Source organism: Clarias gariepinus, chromosome 5, assembly GCF_024256425.1.
Source record: "Clarias gariepinus isolate MV-2021 ecotype Netherlands chromosome 5, CGAR_prim_01v2, whole genome shotgun sequence".
NCBI classification, from domain to species: Eukaryota; Metazoa; Chordata; class Actinopteri; order Siluriformes; family Clariidae; genus Clarias; species Clarias gariepinus.
This window is the reverse complement of record NC_071104.1, coordinates 28885182-28903409: the sequence shown is the minus strand read 5'-3', so window position 1 is coordinate 28903409 and position 18228 is coordinate 28885182. Positions and strand designations below refer to the sequence as shown.

At 35.9% G+C, this 18228-nt stretch overlaps 1 protein-coding gene across 2 annotated transcripts; it reads right to left on the bottom strand.

Annotated features, from left to right (window-relative positions):
- Nucleotides 1-5728: 5728 nt before the first annotated feature.
- On the bottom strand, nucleotides 5729-17960 carry abcb11a (ATP-binding cassette, sub-family B (MDR/TAP), member 11a). 2 transcript variants are annotated; one of them, XM_053496539.1, is made up of 27 exons: nucleotides 17901-17960; nucleotides 15944-16022; nucleotides 15835-15850; nucleotides 15277-15573; nucleotides 15040-15124; nucleotides 14776-14909; nucleotides 14117-14288; nucleotides 13911-14035; nucleotides 13609-13783; nucleotides 13087-13200; nucleotides 12868-12978; nucleotides 12472-12597; nucleotides 12146-12349; nucleotides 11678-11848; nucleotides 11406-11601; nucleotides 11207-11288; nucleotides 10984-11101; nucleotides 10734-10892; nucleotides 10527-10631; nucleotides 10236-10397; nucleotides 9739-9942; nucleotides 9144-9385; nucleotides 8804-8960; nucleotides 8142-8339; nucleotides 7851-8057; nucleotides 7115-7261; nucleotides 5729-6950 (listed from the first exon to the last, which is right to left on the bottom strand). In XM_053496539.1, exons 2-27 carry the CDS (start codon nucleotides 16005-16007, stop codon nucleotides 6750-6752), a joined length of 3972 nt encoding a protein of 1323 aa, XP_053352514.1. In that variant the 5' UTR covers nucleotides 16008-16022; nucleotides 17901-17960; the 3' UTR covers nucleotides 5729-6749. The 2 variants fall into 2 exon arrangements, with proteins under 2 accessions (XP_053352514.1, XP_053352513.1); XM_053496538.1 differs by lacking the exon at nucleotides 17901-17960 and adding an exon at nucleotides 16375-16439.
- Nucleotides 17961-18228: the final 268 nt, after the last annotated feature.

Sequence of the window (18228 nt, the reverse complement as noted above, 5' to 3'; positions counted from 1 at the left end):
CTGGTCTAAAATTGTGTTTGGCTTTTGATTCCATTAATCCAATCAAGCTTGTCAGCAAACTGAAGGCCCTGGGTCTAAAGACCTCTCTTTGTATATGGATTTAGAACTTTTATCCAACAGACCACAGACCCCACCGACATATTTCTTACTTTATGAGCCTGAACATCAGTGTCCCCAAACTTGTGTTCTCAGCCCTTTCCTGTACTCTCTGTACACAAGTGACTACTGACACCCACAGCTGACACGCACTTAAAAAAATTGGGTTATAAAGTGGGTTTAATATCAAACAATGACAGAACTTCTTACAAAGAGGAAATAAAGAACTGCCCATGTGATGTAGAGGAAATGTCCTGAACCTTAGCAAGGGAAATTGTACTAAACTTAAAAAAAAAAACATTGAAACCAACCACACAGAGTGTATTAAGGGAGAAGAGATGGAAAGAAGGACCTGGGGTGTTAACACCTCAAACCTGATAAGCCTCAATGGTATCATTTCTCTTAAAATGATCCTTAGAGTGGCGGTTCTACACTGAATTGCGAGACTCCCTCCTGGGGCATATCCCCCCCCCCCCCCTCCAAAAAAAATAAAAAAAAATCACATTTTGTGCACACCACACCTTTTATTAAACTACTCATAACTTTAATAAATATACTGTTTACAAAAAAGATTATTATTATTTTTTTATTATTATGAATAATAAAAATAAAATATAGAATAAATATAGAACAAATCACACCAAATAAAATTTACTTATTTATTTCACTGCAGAACAGAAAACAGAAACTGAAACTAAAATTTGACATTTCTGGCCTAAAGAGTAGTCCAAAGTCCATCAGATGGATCCTTCTCGTGCATAAAAGTGATAAGCTCGAGGAGGCTCATGGTTTTTGATGGCAGGTGAGGGAAATTCTTGATTTCCTGCAAAAGCTCTCTACTGTCCAAATCAGAATGCCCTTCAAAGTGCAATGCACTCCACATTCTGTGCAGTCACAAAGCCGCTTGCTCTGTAGCTCTGGAGACCTTGCTCAGTCTTCTTCAAAAGATTCACAGCTAGGTCGACATGCATATTTGAGGACTACATGAGTTTGCTGACATGCTGTATTGCAGATAGCACGTCATACCAAACAACTGTGCAGAAAATAATGTGTAAAGCTTTTGCAGTACACCAAAGTAGCTCATAGCATCCACAGATCCCTTATCAGCATCACACACAACTAAATTTAATGTTTGCACCCCACATGGCACAAACAGAGCTCTGGAATTCTTTTCTAAGAGCCTGGCCTAACCTCCCTTAGTTTTGCCCTTCATGTTTGTCATATGATTGTCCTCTGCAGTCATGAAAAGGAATTCCCAACTCCTCAAGTCTTGTCAGGATCATGGATGCCAAGTGCTGCCCTGTGGACTCCTCTGCCTTCAAAAATCCCATAAAATGGTGTCTTCTCCATCAGTGACACCACTCTAATGACCACTAACAACTGCTCTATGTGGTTTATATCTGGAGTGCAGTCCAGAATTACTGAAAAAAAAACTTTGCTGCTTGATGTCATCCACTATGTAAGATATGATTTTGCTGCTCAACAAATCAATCAGCTCATTCTGCACATGAAGCCCTAGGTAGCTGTTGTGACTTGCTGTTCCTCTTTCGACACAGTTAAGATGATCTTTTATAATGGCATTAAACTTGGCCATAAGTTCAACCTCTTTGAAAAATTTCAATTTGATGGTGTAAACAGTGTTTCTGTGTGTCCCCTTAGAGCCAAATTTCGAACTGCCAGTGACTGTACCATACTGTAGCAGTGAGACGTTACAGCACTGCTCTCCATCTCACCCTCTCAGCCTCAAGTAGTGCCTCCTCCTGCTTATCAATAGTTTCTCCACTTCTTAACCTCACTGCCAGTTCCTTCCATGCTTTCATGCAATTAAAATGTTCTGGACTGTTTTCATGTGATGTGAGGAGATTTGCCGTTCCTGAAATTGTTAAATGAATGTTCCTCTTGGAAAACAATTTGTAGCAGAAGCAAAAGAGGCTGTTGTTCTTCATGGAATATATCAGCCAACTTCTTGCCATCTTTTCACTACTAACTAATGTCTTCTTAAAATATTGGTGATGGCAACTTTGTCCATCACTCTCATTCCTCTGGAAAATAAAGTCAAGTGGCAACCTACTTGGTCCTTTGCAAACCAGCTCAGTCCGAATCCTGTCAGTCAGAGGTGAGGGCCAGTTAGCAGGGTCATCCTCAGCAGTGGGGCTGAGTGGGGGTTCAGCTCCAGGTATTTCTATCAGACAACATAGTGGCACATTACTCAACGAACGTAGCAGTGGAACATAACACATAGGCATATTCAGAAATTATTAAAAATGTTAAAATTACATTAAATTGCAGTTGCCTTGTAGCCTATGCATACCCTCATAACCCCCAGAGAGAGAAAGAGAGAGCGAGATGCAAAAACCCACCTGAAGGCTTAGGGTAGAAGTAGAGGCAAAGATGTCTTCATCCTCAATATTAGATGTTTGTGGAGACATATGACTTGCTGAGGACACAGATGGTAGCTCATCCTTAAGAGTCCTGTGTAGTGGGGGAGGTAGGTGCCTCATCCTGACAAGTGGCAGATGATGCTCTAAAATATTTTAGAAGTGCCCTAGACAGATTATTATATACCGCAGATGAGCAATTTTTAAAAAATACATTTTAACTTGTTAAACGAGCGAGGACTTTATATACGAGTACTGTAGTACGCATGCACTTTGTCTGCCAAGTGTCATTTAATCACAGCTGAGAAAGTGGTTCTTCTCTCTCTCGCACTGTGGAATTATAGGTAATCGTCTCCCATGCTCAGTCTCAGTGCACATGCGTCACTCATATAGTCAACTTCCGTGCATGTGTGTACTGTTTACTATAACATTCTGTCCATGTGTGTGCGCACGTAAAGGAATTTTTGTATCCAAGTGCAGTGACTTTAGTAACTGTACTGTAACAACGATCTCCATGAAGAAAAAAGTTTAAAAGGCCCTAGTTTATTACGGAAGATAAATCTGTTTACGGGAGTAAATCTGCTAGTGTGTGCGTGCAAATGTGTGAAATTCATCCTACACAGTAGCCCCCCCACCTCCTGCTTCTTCCAATGTCTAACATAAGTTATTTTCAAAGGTAAAGTGCAGGTTTTATTTTTTCTTAATATTTTTCATCAATTGTTTTTATATAAATATTTTTGGGCTGTGGAAAGCATCATCAAAGTTTCCATTATTTCTTATGAGGAAATTTACTTTGATATAGAAGTGTTTTAATAAACAAGCATGCTTCCAGAACGAATTATGTCCGCAATGCAAGGTTTAACTGTACTCGGAAATACTACTTAAATTAAAATGTCTATTTTCTCTATGTAGTTGGTTAATGCTTAAATATATAATGCAATAGATTTTCACAAAGCACATAAAAAAAATAGTCTAAAAGAATACCTGATAATAGTACCTTTCAATAAGTGCGGTGAGCTGAGGTAGACTATATTATATGTTCTGTTATTCTGAGAGTCAGTCTTCTGAACTGCAAAGAACCTATATACAGTAAGACACTTTGCATTTGTACATTTTCCTGCGTTTTTCCCCTGGGTTTTTGATTATGTTGTTACATTTAACTTATAAGGACAAGTGTAACCTCATCCTTTTGGTTAAATGTGTTTTATCTCTGCCAGATTGTTCATGCTCACAACTCTTTTTTCATCTGTTTAATAAAGAACATCTGGTTCTTCATTTACCCAACTTTGAATAGCAGATAAAATCTTCTTCCTGTTTGGGCGCTGTGCAGGCATGATATTTTCTGCAGTACAAGCAATGTAACATGCACACAGAATGCCAAAATGGATACAGCGCAATTTGTTTTTTAGGTAAACACCTGGTTACTTATCACTCTGTCTGTGCAATCTTGGCTTCAAACTGTGACAATCCTCTACCAGCAAAAAAAAAAACATGAAAAGCATGGAGAGAAGCAGCTCCTCGTTGGCTCATGTCAAAAGACAGACAAGAGTGACAATCACAGAAATAATTCAAACTTTCCTTTTTTTTTTGCTTGGTCTAGATGATCGTAGAAAATTTAAGTGCTCAAGATATTTTACTCTCTTGGAACAACCATTAACTTGTGTGTTTAGCAAAAATGCCTTCAGAATCTGTGAGTACCCACTTATCTACTTTATCTTCAAGTTGTATAATTTTATGGCCATTGGTAGAAAAGATTTTCTGTGGGACTCTGTAGAACACTAGTAATTAGTCTCTGGCTGAATTTGCTCCTCTGGTCAGAGAGCACATTAATAGCGGGTGAGACGGATTGTTCACAATATCTTTTAAACACCTTTATAATGTGTGATGTCAGAGCAACAGGCCTTTAGTCATTCTGGGCACAGGGATGTCTGAAAGTCCATATTTTATAAAACATAATGAATTTTAGCCTTGAGTGTGTAAATTAACATCTTTAAAATTTATTTTTTAGAAGTTAAAGTGCATTAAATTATAAAAAAGATATTGGTAAAGCTCAGCATCTACACGTACAAGTTTCATTAAAACATTTTAGTCATTGTATCATTACAGGTAATTAAGTCAAACCTCTTATCAATGATAATATAATATAATATAATATAATATAATATAATATAATATAATATAATATAATATAATATAATATAATATAATATAATATAATATAATATAATGCAATGTGATATGACATTCCAGGGCAGTGCCTATAGTTTTGAACTAGCTTCTTCTTCTTAGTCACATTTACGATGAGATGGACTAAGACCAAGGAGATGGTGGTTGATAATTATATAATATTAATATATTAATATCTATATAATTTTCATGATGGGAACCTTAATTTGGCTACCTTTTATTTTTTATTTTTTTGCATACAACCCCAAATCCCCAACTATTAGAACTATTAGAGCACCCTTGAACATTGGATTTAATTTGATTAAAGTATGTTAAGACATGCTATTCCCACTTTTCTCTTATGCTTAGATGGTATGTTACCCCCTTTTTCATTTTATTAGGTAAAACATTTAAACGATAGTTTTAGATTGAAAACGTGAGGTAAATCTGCACTGTGGTATCATATGGAGCTACAGTTTAGAAAGTATAGTAGGTATAGGGCCGGGGGTAGCTCAGTGGTTAAGGCATTGGACTACGGTTCAGAAGATCCCAGGTTCAAACCCCACAACCACCAAGTTGCCACTGTTGAGCCCTTGAGCAAGGCCCTTAACCCTCAACTGCTCAGATGTGTAATGAGATAAAAAAAAATGTAAGTCGCTCTGGATAAGAGCGTCTGCTAAATGTAAATGTAGTAGGTGTGAAACAAAAACCCAATAAATGATTTAAAACTTTTAAGGACTTATAGAGATTACAACTATACAGTATATTGAAAACTGCTTGCTAATTTGAGAATAAACAGAAAACACAAAGGATAAATTCAGTTTAAAATGTGGTTAACCACAAGAAGAAAATAAACTAGAGTTGCCAGTGGGTCTTTTAGGTATTTGCATTGTAAATCAAGATTCTGAGAAAACTGATATTTTTTTTATTTTTTTTTTTTTTTTTTTTTACAATTTACAGTAGGCACATGAGCTCTTAAATTTAAAACATTTTTATAGCATTTAGAGAAGAATTTAAAAAAATGATGAATTACACTTTTTTGTTAATAATCTTTATTAAAACTGTTGACAAAAACAACCCATTCTTAATTGCCACAGCATTTTTAGGTCCCCTGTCACCCAGAGGCCATTAGAATAGAAAAAAAGTAAACTGTAATAGTTTTATTTATATAGTAGATTTTTATTATATTGGACATTTTAGATACTGTAAACTACAAAAAATAAACATCAGCCACAAATATCTAACAGTTAAAATAGCAATTGGATTAGTTTGTATCTGTGTCATAATGAAGAAAGTTTTTAGGATTTTGCAATACACTACATGATGTCATGGCCCATTGGCAATTCAATATTACTAGAATTTTAGAAATATAAAGTTGTATGTCTAATAAATTAGCAATCTACATAGATGATAACCACAAAGCGTTATCAATAGCGTTATTGCTGGCAATTGTACCAAAAAGTATCAAATAGTATAGCACTAAAATTTAGAGTTAACAAATGTACAGTATACAGCAGTCTCTTAACTTGCTAACATGTTATCATGTCAAATTAATAATACAAAGACCAGGTTTTCTCTTTCTTTTTTACATGTTTATAATTAAACTAATTCTCTGTTTAATTATAATTTGTCCCAACTTTGACATAATGGCTCAATTTACCACAGCAGAAAGAAGAAACAAGACACAATCTGTCCTCTATTTCAAAGACATTTGATACTGAAATATTGGTTATGTAAATATTGGTTATGTTATGTATGTAAATAACTGAGTACAGTGTTGCTGTTAAGGGGAATTAAACAAAATAGACATTTGATAGTGTTGTCACCTAGCTAGTATTCTGCCTATAATACAATGCTGGACAAATACACTGACATTTGGTTAGTACACTAGTACAGTAGATTAGTATAAAATAAGTACAATAAATTATGTTAATAAGACATGTTATTCCCACTTTTCTCTTATGCTTACATGGCATGTTACCCCTTTTTCATTTCAGCATGTAAAACCGTAGCTGAAAAAAAAATGATAGTCAGTTTTAGACTGAAAACCTGAGGTAAATCTGCACTGTAGTATCACATGGAGCTAATAGGTGTGAAAAAAATTTGTTTTTAACTTATAGGTGCTCCTGTAGTAACCAGCTTGTGATAGGCTCCTATCTTAGCCATGAGCTCATCATGTGTGCCTTTCTCAATGATGATGCCTTGAGACATCACCGCAATGATATCAGCATTTTGAATGGTGGAGAGTCTGTGTGCAATAACAATGCAAGTGCGACCACATCGAGCTTCATCCAACGCTGCCTGAACTGTCTGCAGAAAGTGAAAGGGTTGAATATACTGTAATCAATCACTTGCATTCTGGTTATATATTTTTTCTTCATTAAGTAAGGTACAGTAGATAAAGGAAAACTATATAAAAAAGGCAATTCATAGTTCAATTCACTAATCAATTAGTTTGTATACAGTCTTGATACCTTCTCACTTTCGGTGTCTAGGGCAGAGGTAGCCTCATCAAGTAGCAGGATTTTGGGGTTTCTAATAATTGCACGAGCAATCGCAATTCGCTGCTTCTCCCCTCTAGACAGCTGAGAACCCTGTGCCCCAACATAAGTCTCATATTTCTGTAAAATAATCACAATGGAGTGGCTTTCATTTTATTTAGTAAAATTTCATATCAAACTGTCAATGACTCATACAGGTTTAAGAGTTTCCTTCAGCTTCAGGTCCTCAGTCATTAAATTTTTGGTCACACTCATAGCTGTCACACATGTGCTGGGATAAACGCCAAGCTCTTATTCCCCGCGTTCAACGTGGCCTACAAGTATGGCTGCAGAGGATTCAATTTTCATTTTTCCTGGAGCATCCCAACAATGTACTAATACAAACCTGCGTTCAATTTATTTTCATTAACCTGTTCAGTTATTTAAACCCCTCAGTTTATTTTACTCACTGTGTCTTATTGCATTGTAGGGTACATTTGCTCCAGTGATTAATTCTTGATTTTAATATTGACCTATTGGTTACATTATTCTCTACATTATCTCAGATTTTTTTTTGTTTTTTCGTGCTGTTGTATGCCTAAAATTTCTATGTTAAAGTGTTTATCTGGACTTGCATTTCCTTGCAATGTCCCTGATAGACGCAGGGCATTTGGCGTTGTTTAATCATTAATGGATTAATGGTTAGAATGAGGATTTTTATTCTACTCACATCAGGTAGACTCATCACAAAATCATGTAGATAAGCCTTCTTGGAAGCTTCTATGACCTCATCCATGGTGATGGACTGTGAATTAGCTCCATATTTAATGTTCTCTGCTATTGTGCAGTCAAAAAGCACAGGCTCCTGGGATACAATTCCAATCTGAGACCTCAGGAAGGGTACATTAATTTCTTGGGATGGGTGTCCATCTATCATCTTTTAGAATAAAAAAATATTCATGATGTTTGTTGCCAAGGAGGTTTGCAGTTTTTTCTGAGCAATATGATTATGACATCTCACCACTTGGCCATTATCTGGATCGTAGAATCTTTCCAGTAGTTGAACACTTGTGCTCTTGCCACAACCACTACTACCCACAAAAGCAAGAGTTTGGCCAGGACTTACTTCCACATCTAATCCTCTTAGCACCTGGATATTAGGCCGGCTTGGATAGGTGAACCTGCAGTTTTTGAACTCAATTCTACCCTTAAAGTTATCCTACAACAGAAAAAAGAGGACAGTACTTTATATATTACAGTACATAATGGCATAACATGACTAGTGTCAGATCTACATTGGTATCTACACCAGACACCAGTTTCCAGAGAACAGCCGCCTTTAAACAAGGCCAAAGTGGACTGCAACTCCCATTCTCACAATCATTCAGCTACTGATTACACACACTTGTACTATTGTACTTGTACTTATATACCATCTACAGCACATTATTTATTATTTAAAAAAAAGGGGCACAGCCACTTTCTACCCTTGCATTGGGAAAGGACCTAAATTAATGCCATGTCTAAGTTAAGGCATCTATGTATATTATATTTAGGTATGTACATGAAAAATTTTCAATTGGTTATTAACCTATAAGCTCCCAAAGCATATTAAGAATACACACATATATAAAACATCGCTTCTCCATATACAATACTGTATACCATCTCTATATTTCTTACCCATCTTCTTCCCTCCAGCTGACTAGTGCTGATTTTAGGGACTCTGTCAAGAAATCTGAAGAACTGGGAAGCAGCAATTTTGGCTTTGGCATAGTCTGGAGTGAAAGATGAAGCTTTTCCAAGAGCTGTGCCACTGGTTACAAGGGCAGTAATTACTCTAGGAGATTAAACACATATCTTTAATAAACATATTTGATTTTATACATACAGTGTATATATAGTATTTTATGCCTTTTATTATATTAATTATGAACAATATTTAAGTCCACATTAACTATACTTGCTTCCTTAGTTACTACAACCGCCAGCATGTATATCGTTAATATTAATTAGAGCTCACCTGAAAACAACCACGTAGTGCAGTCCCTCAAAACTAACCAAATAGCCACCATATCTAAATGAGGCTGCATTTGCCATGAAGATAACACATTGCGCAAAGGCAAAGCAGATGGCATAGATGTTAGCCTTCTTCTTGGCTGCTTTGTAAGGTGCATCAAGCTGCTGCTCATATAGAGCCACAAACTGTTTCTCTTTTGCCAGGCCTGCAACAGTCCTGATGTTGGCCATAGCTTCACTGGATACCTGTAGGATCAGATAGAGCAACCAATATAATATACAAATAATCAAAAGTTTTGCCTTAATTGTCCCTATTAAGGCAAAACCAATAAGATATTAACACTATAAAAACTGTTTGTGCAGTGACAAAAAACACTAATTAAATTAGTAAAAACTAATAAAACATTGTATTTTTCTATGTTCCCCAGTATTGGTTCTGGTTATTTCTGGTTATATATACTGTATTAGTGATGGTAGTTCTGCCAACACAGGCCTGGCAAACAAAATTTTGTCAATGGATGAAACGTGAAGCTCTGTAAAAAATAAAATGTGAAGTCTGATAAAGTAAATTAAAAGTTCTATTCATTATTTATATTTACCTGTCCTGCCATCTCCAGTGCTTTCTTGTCCTCATTAGCGAAACCAGTCAACATTTTAGCTTGGAAGACTCCAGAGAGGCCAATAAGAGGAAGAAAGCACGTTACCACTAAACTTAACTTCCAGCTGAAGGAGTATGCAATGATTAATGAAGCTCCAATGTTTGTCAAAGAGTTCACAATCATGCCAATCTGAGAACCAGTAGCCTGAAACATAAAATATTGTAACCTGTAATATGTTGTATGGCACCATGATGGTGACATTAATATAAGGCATGGACACAGGTCACTAATGTGTGGGACGTTATTTTTGTGGGTATGACTTAGTAAGGCATAAGTACAGTATGATCATTAGGTTTTGGAAATTATACGTTTTTCTTTAAAAACGATGTTACCAGGGACTCTGTTGCAGTGCAAACATTATGCACAAAGCCGGTCTACCTTGCCTAACCCATGCTTTACACTCAATAATTTGCAAGATATTTTACAGCCATACTAACCCCTTGCACCATGGATGCATCAGTAGCCAATCTCGTGGTAAGAGCCCCAGGGCTGTTGGCAGGATCATCAAACCATCCGATTTCCTGTCTAAGCATAGCCTGGAAACCAGTCTTTCTTAACCTGCGAGTCAGTAGCTCACCAGACTTCGCAAAGGCATACCCCTGTAAAATAAACACACCCCAGAAAATCAGACCTAATTTATGATATAATAAAATACATAAATGCAAAAATGTGTACGTACTTTAAAAGTATGTATTTATTACAGTATATGAATGTAAAAAGAACCATACTTGCAGGAACTGTGAGAAGAAACTCATAACTCCCACAGAGACAAAAAGAACACAAATCCCATTAATTTGTTCTCTTTGTTCATCCAAGTTTCTGATAGCAAACGTCTGCATGAAAAACAAGATATTACTATTTACTTAATTCACAGGAGTGCCAAAGCTTACAGCAAACACAAAATGTTCTTTCCAAGAATTTACATGGTCACTTACCCCTATGATTTGGCTGAATAAGAGGGCATACGTGGGGTTGACGGCTCCATTTAAGGCTGCTCCTAAAGAGCCGAACACCATATAGGGCCATTCAGGCTGGTTGTACTTTAGAATTCGAGCCACTGGTGCTGATTCAATCTCTTCTACATCATCAAATTTCTATAATATTATTAATATTAATATTAATAAATAAATGAAGTAATGCAAAAATTCCTCACAAATGTATTTCGCTTAAGTTTTTAATGCATACCTTTCCTTCTGTCAGTGTTGTCATTTTAATGCTGCCAGTGTCAAATTTAATTTTTCCAGATATAGCCTCAACAAAGTTGCTTGACATTTGAGACAGTGACCTCATTCGCAAGGATTGCCTGCAGACATTTGGACCAAGTTTAAAATTAAAGACAATCTGCGACAAGGGAGCTACTTTCGACATCTAAAGTTTTAATAAATCATTATCTTTGATTGTTTTGTACCTTAAACTTGACTTATAGCTTCCTCTGCTGAAACTTGTTATCCGCTCAATTTTATCATCCTCAAAACTGCTTCCTTCAGATGCTAAATGGAGTACCAAGAGAACCAACTAGACTTATACCACCAGCACCACCACCAAGACCACAACGACAGCAAAAATAATATATCACAGACCAGAAATCACATATATGATAAACTTACTTTTTGCTGTTAGCGGATTAATGCGTCCTTGCTCCTGGAGTGTAACAAGAGTGAAATAGACTCCCTGTCTATCTATTAATTCTTTGTGTGTGCCCCTCTCCACTGCACGGCCATGTTCAAAACCCACAATCACATCAGCATTACGGATTGTAGACAGACGATGAGCGATAGTGATGGTAGTTCTGCCAACACGGGCCTGGCAAACAAACATTTTGTCAATACCAAAACAATAATCCTTTAAACAAATTAACTAACCAAACCACAGATACTACCTTGTCTAGTGCCTCCTGCACTATAGCTTCACTCTCATTGTCCAGGGCTGAGGTTGCCATGTCCAGCAAAAGGATTTTAGGGTTTCTGACCAGAGCTCGAGCAATAGCAATCCTCTGCTTCTGCCCACCGCTCATCTGACCTCCACCCTCTCCAACCGGTGTATCAAAATTCTACATTATAAAATCAGCATTTCAATAAAAAGTGATCTCTTTCCCATTTCTTTACAAAATTGAAACAAAATCTATTTTATGAAAAGTAATAATTTTAAACAGATTTTTTTTTACTTTTGGTTTCAACACTAGACATGAAATTCTGTTATTACAAAAAAACTTAAACATGGAAAATAATTTTGATTAGAGAAATGTACAAGGAAGACACGTAACTAACAATTTTCTCAATCTATTTGTTACTTTGCACATAAACTACCATATTAACTGTGATGTTATCCTGTGCGATTGACTATGTACCTGTGGTAGGTCCATAATAAAGTTATAAGCATTCGCTTCTTTAGAAGCCTGTATAATCTCCTCCATGCTGACTCCTGGTCGGCCGTAACGGATGTTCTCTGCTATAGTTGTGGCAAAGAGAACTGGTTCCTGCTCTACAATGCCTATCAATGAACGCAGCCACTGGATGTTCAGACTTCGAAGATCATGGCCATCCAGGGTGACCTACAGTAAGTGAGATGACAGTTCAGCTTACAATATGCTTTTTCTTCGTACTTGCATATACTGTATATTATATGAGAATTTATCACTCATATGAATGTATCCATTAAAAAAGTGTGAATTACCATTCCTTGTTGAGGATCATAAAATCTCTGAATAAGCTGAACTGCTGTACTTTTTCCAGATCCACTAGGTCCAACAAATGCTGTAGTCTCCCCAGCTTTAACTTGTAAGTCTAAAGTATCTAAAATCTGAAAAATAGAAACGCAGTTCAATATGTGTGTATGTGTACTGTATATACTGTGTGTGTGTATGTGTGTGTGTGTGTGTGTATATATATATATATATATATATATATATATGTATATGTATGTGTGTGTGTGTGTGTGTGTACAGTATACACACACACACACACACACACACACACGCAAGCACGCACGCATTGTAGCTAATCATGCTCCACATGTTAATATTGTAAAAGAAATTGTCAAAATGTAAAAAAATTTTTGCTAGAATCTAACCTTTACTTCGGGTCTGGAGGGATAGTTGAACTGAACACTGTGGAATTCAATGTCACCTTTCACTTTCTCTAACTTGTGCCCTTCTTCAGAGAAACAATCAATTTTGGGATCCTGTGTGAGGAGAAACGTTGGCAATGTCATTATCCTATATAGCCATAATATTATAACTTGTTTCTTTTTGTGAACATGAACATATCTATTCTGTCACTGTGCTTTTACCCTGTCAATTGTCTCAAAGATGCTCTTAGCTGCAGCACGACCAGAAGCAAAGGCCTCTAGACATGGAGAGGCTTGACCTAGGTTTATGGCTCCCATAAGGACGCCAAAGAATACCTGAAAATACAATATATGCTCATCTTTTGCCAACCTTTTACATAAAAACATACAGTATTTACAGTAGGTTAATGAAAATCGCACAGTGGTGCGGTGCCAACGTACAGCTCTAGGACTCGCAACTTGATTCCAAATTTTAATTACTGTTTGTGTTGTAAACATTTAGCTAAATGGATTCATCATGTTAAATTACTGCCTTTGTAAATGTGTGTGTTTTCAATCAATTTAAATGATAAACATTGACATTTATATCTAAAAATCACACTGAACTGGCTTGTTAGCATAAATTTCTACCCTGTAGACATGCAAACAACGCTTGACTTGATATACAGTATGAGGGGGGAAAAAAGGTGACATTGCAGTGTTTTGATTTGGCTTTATAGTACATTTTTTGTAAACTCCTTATACCTGAATGAGAGTTCCAGGTGTGAGCTCCTGTGTTTCAATGACAAGTTTGGATCCATACCAGAATGCAAGAGCATAAGAAAGGAAGATGATGAACCACAGATAACCCTGAAATACACCAATGATTGTTCCTTTCTTTACGCCCCAAGTCTGAGCTTCCTCAAGGTTCTTGTCATATCTGCAGATAAGACAATGTACTCATACCATATGCTTATTGATATGCCTCATGAAATGGGGTATTAGTGTAGGAATAATCATAGTGGGAAATCATTTAAAATTTTCATTTGTCAGTTGAAACACCATACCTTTCTGTCTCCTTTTCCTCTCCTCCAAATGCTGCAACTGTTCTGATGGCAGAGAGGACTTCATCAGCTATATCACCTGCTTTGGCATAGGCCTGCAACTCACGACCTGTCAGTCTAGCAACTGCCTGCAAACACATAGTTCATGAATGTTACAATGATACAAAATGCATATTCAAAACTGTCCTGTATTTAATTGAACAACCCACCATGGCCATAAGTCCTGCTCCCAATCCTATTAGAGGGCTTACTGCGATCACCACCAGTGTCAGCTTCCATCCTCCAAAAAAGCCCACCAGAAAACCAAAAATAAATGTAGAGATTCTTTCAATAAATATGGCTACTTGATCTGCTATTGCATTGTTGACTTTGTTTATATCACTGAAACAAAATGCACAATGAGAATCATTAGACAGACAAAGTCATGCTCAAGTATCCTCTCTTTTAATTCAATGGTTTCTTGGTGTAAAAACATAATAAAATCATCTGATCCATTAATACTGCTATTTTCCTTTATGCATGATGAACAATCTCCATATATTACCTCATGTAGAAAGACAATAAAAATACCAATATAAACATAGGGTAAAATGTTTTTAGCCCAACTTTACATCTCTTCCTCTCTGCAGACAATATCCTACTGTATGTTTAATTCTTTGGTAAGTTGTACAAAGCTTCTGCTGTCATGTGCAATTGGGGAAAAAATGCATGTGGGGCAAAGTTCCAAATGCCAAAGTAGTTCCAAATGCCAAAGTCATTAATTGTTTTCCCATAATTGTCTGAAAAGGTAGTATTAAACTTGATTTTTGTGGTCATGTTCTGATCATTCAATCTGTCTGAATGCCTAAATAAGGAAATATTAAATTACTCAGATATTCTTGTGTTCAGCTCTCCAACCGAATTACAATCAAACCATCCAATTTCCATGCTCATGATCTTCCTGAAGTATGTTTTTCGGATTCTCTGAGTCTGCCTTGAAGCTGCAGAAACCCACAGAGCAATCTGAAATAGGGAGAAGATACAGACTATTGATTTCAGAGTTCTGTACCTAATAATAATAATAATAATAATTATTATTATTATTATTATTATTATTATTATTATTATTATGTGAATAATCTTACATGTATACCTGAAAATAACTAAGAATTAACACCCCCACTCCAATCCCAACATAATAATAAGCAAACATGGTCATCTGTGCCTCAATATCTACACTGTGAAAAGGAAATAAAGAGCAGTTCATTATTTACAATACATTTATTTGCCATTCAATAATTAGTATAATTTAATTTACTAATAATATTGTATTTTCATCAACTTGCTAGCTTGATTTTAACAAATCTGTAGTCTGGTATTCACCACTTACCCACAATGCACAGTGGTATTATCTTCCTGCTTTGCAACAGTCCCATTAGTCCAGGTGACTGTGTTATTAATGCACATTTTGTTGGGATCAGCAAGTTCCTGAATCTCTAACTCATAGGCAACAAAGACGTTAGTCATCATGCTGTAGACTAGCAGCATGAGAGGAGAGGCCGCACCATGGCTAAGTGCACACAGTCCTCCAACGACCATCATGACAATATCTAGCCATGTGGCAAAGCGAAACAACTGGAAAAAACCAACAGCCAGGGCCTTCTCTTCTTTTTTGACACCACCAGTTCTTAAAATGTGAAGATTATAACAATGAATAATATAACAATTAATATTAATTCATATTAATATAACAAATAATATATTGTTAGCATTGGCCAGTCATATACTTTTAAACAACCCATACAGTAAGTGTTATTTAATTGGCTCTGGACAAACATGTAGTACCCTAAATCAAAGAATTCTGTTAATTATCTTTATGTATTGAATTAACTTTTTTTTTTTTAAGTGTATATACAAACATCAGGTATAGTAAAAGCCTCATACTTACATACTCTTAGTGGCTGCTATATGAAAAGAAAATATCACATGCATTATTATTGTTATATAATACGTATAGTTTTGAAAAGTACAAAACTTTGGAAATGCGGAGGCCCTACCTTCATCATGAGATATTTCATATCTCATATGTTCAGGATCTGTGCTCAGATTACTTTTCTTCATGTTCAGAATCCCTGACTATGGACACAAACACCAGCATCATGCAAAATGTTAAATCAGATTTTATGTATTAAATCCTGTTTGTAAAAGCTTCTCTTGAGGCAAAATTGACAGACAGAGATAATGACACAACACTTTCTTTAACACAAAATCTAAAAAGAAATTGGTATTGTACCATTTACTAAGAGAACAACAAATGAATTACCAATTACAAATAAATTATAAAATACTTGCTATGGTTATCTTTTGTTATAACATAACTCACTTATTTAGTAAACTTGACACTAAAATCTATATTGGCTGAATCATTAGACAGGAGCAATGTTTAAGTAATTATATTTATGAAAAAGATTAGAATAAAACACTTCACCTGTTTTTGTATTTCCTTTGAGATTCTCACCAGTCTCTGAGCTGACTGTTGCCACTATCATTGACTACAACTCCTCAAGACTGATTTATGCAATCAGTGCCCTGTACACACCTCCTTGAACATCTACCCCACTATTAGTGTGATTAGATAATACCTCTGTCAAGATATAGATAAGACCAAGGCCCTCAGAGGCGAATGCTCTTAAAAACATTTCAGTACAAACACTTACATTTACAATTTGCACTAAGATTTATTTGGTGGTTTTATTTATAAAAAGGTGCCAGGTCTAACTTGAAAATAATATATGCCTAACAGGGGCATGTGTTTGCCTATAATTTATTTTTGGAAAAAGAACCTCACTCTGTCCAAATAGTATTTTTATTACATGCATAATTACATTGAATTACAAGTCATTGGTCAAAACATTGTTTAATTGGGATGAATTTTGAGTCGATTGGGAGTCAAAAGTGATGCCTGTTATTGCTAAGCTGGGGCAAATGATCTGGCTCTCTGAAAAGAGACAGAATTCCCGGCAGGGGTGAATTCCAGAGGTGTATATATACTATAATGTATAATATACTGTATATATTTTTTTTATTATATATTTTTTATTATTATTTACATGGTGGGCTGTTGCACTGCTATACAAAATACTTGATTCCTTTTCTTCTTCCCTTCTTTATATAAGAATATCAAAAATGTTTTAAAAACAGAAAAAAAGAAACTTTTCTGTGCTTTAAATGTTTGATAAATATGTTGGGGTCAATGCTCGCTCGGTCAGTGAATCCCTACTCATATCTCAATTATCATTATCAATTATTAATCAGCTCTGCAGTTAGACTGGTATCCCTCACCTTGGTAGTTAGTACATCTTGGTTTGCTCGCCATAAATTGCATCATACTGTCTTGGCAAACAGCTTCCTACTGTATATTCCTTTGTATTAAACAGTAAAACTATACAGTACATATAGAAAAAGATGTAGTGTGTGTGTGTGTGTATATATATGGCTATGGGTAAGCTCCTACAACTTGTTTGAATGTAATTAGTGTCTGTGTATAACTACCCAATGAGTCTTTGAGCTCTTGAAAGACCCATAGACATTTCACCGAGCTGTTCTTTAACTCTGGTAAAGAAATTGAAAATTGGGGGGTTTCTTGACAACAAGCCACAGTCAGAGAAGAAATCCAACAAATAACTGTATCCAAAATACAGGTTTCTGTCCAAAAAAATGCTGTAACTTTCAAGCTGCTTGATACATCTTATTAAACCAACAGTCATTTAGAAAACAAACTGACCTTGTAGCCACATAAATAATCATTACGTTTGGAGAGGAGTTAGAACCTGATGTTCTGGAAGTGTAAATAACTAAACTATAAGTAAAATACAATTACTAAAATAACTAGAGGACAAGATGTCTTGTCCTGCTCCTTGGCTATCCACGGTATTATGCAATGACAAAAGAGAATCAAAACATGCGGAGAGAGGATGGAAGAAATCACAGTTTGATGCAGATTTTGTCTCTTACCTTCTCTTGCCCTTCTCTTCAAATTCCCATGTGACTTGTTAAGATCCTTGCAAACTTCACAATATGTTATCCTCAATACACTCTAAAAACTGCTGGGTTAAAAAACAACCCAACCATAACCTAGCCCACTATTGGGTCACTATTGACCAGAACATGCGCTGGGTTGTTTTGTCCAAAGTGCTGGGTTTTACCATTTAACCCAGAATTTTTGGGGTTTTACCATTTAACCCCACACCCTGATAGCATTTCATTTGAACAATAAAATATATTTGCTCCTTTCACAAATTACTAAAAAAGTTAATTCACATGAGTACTGAGTGCTCAGATG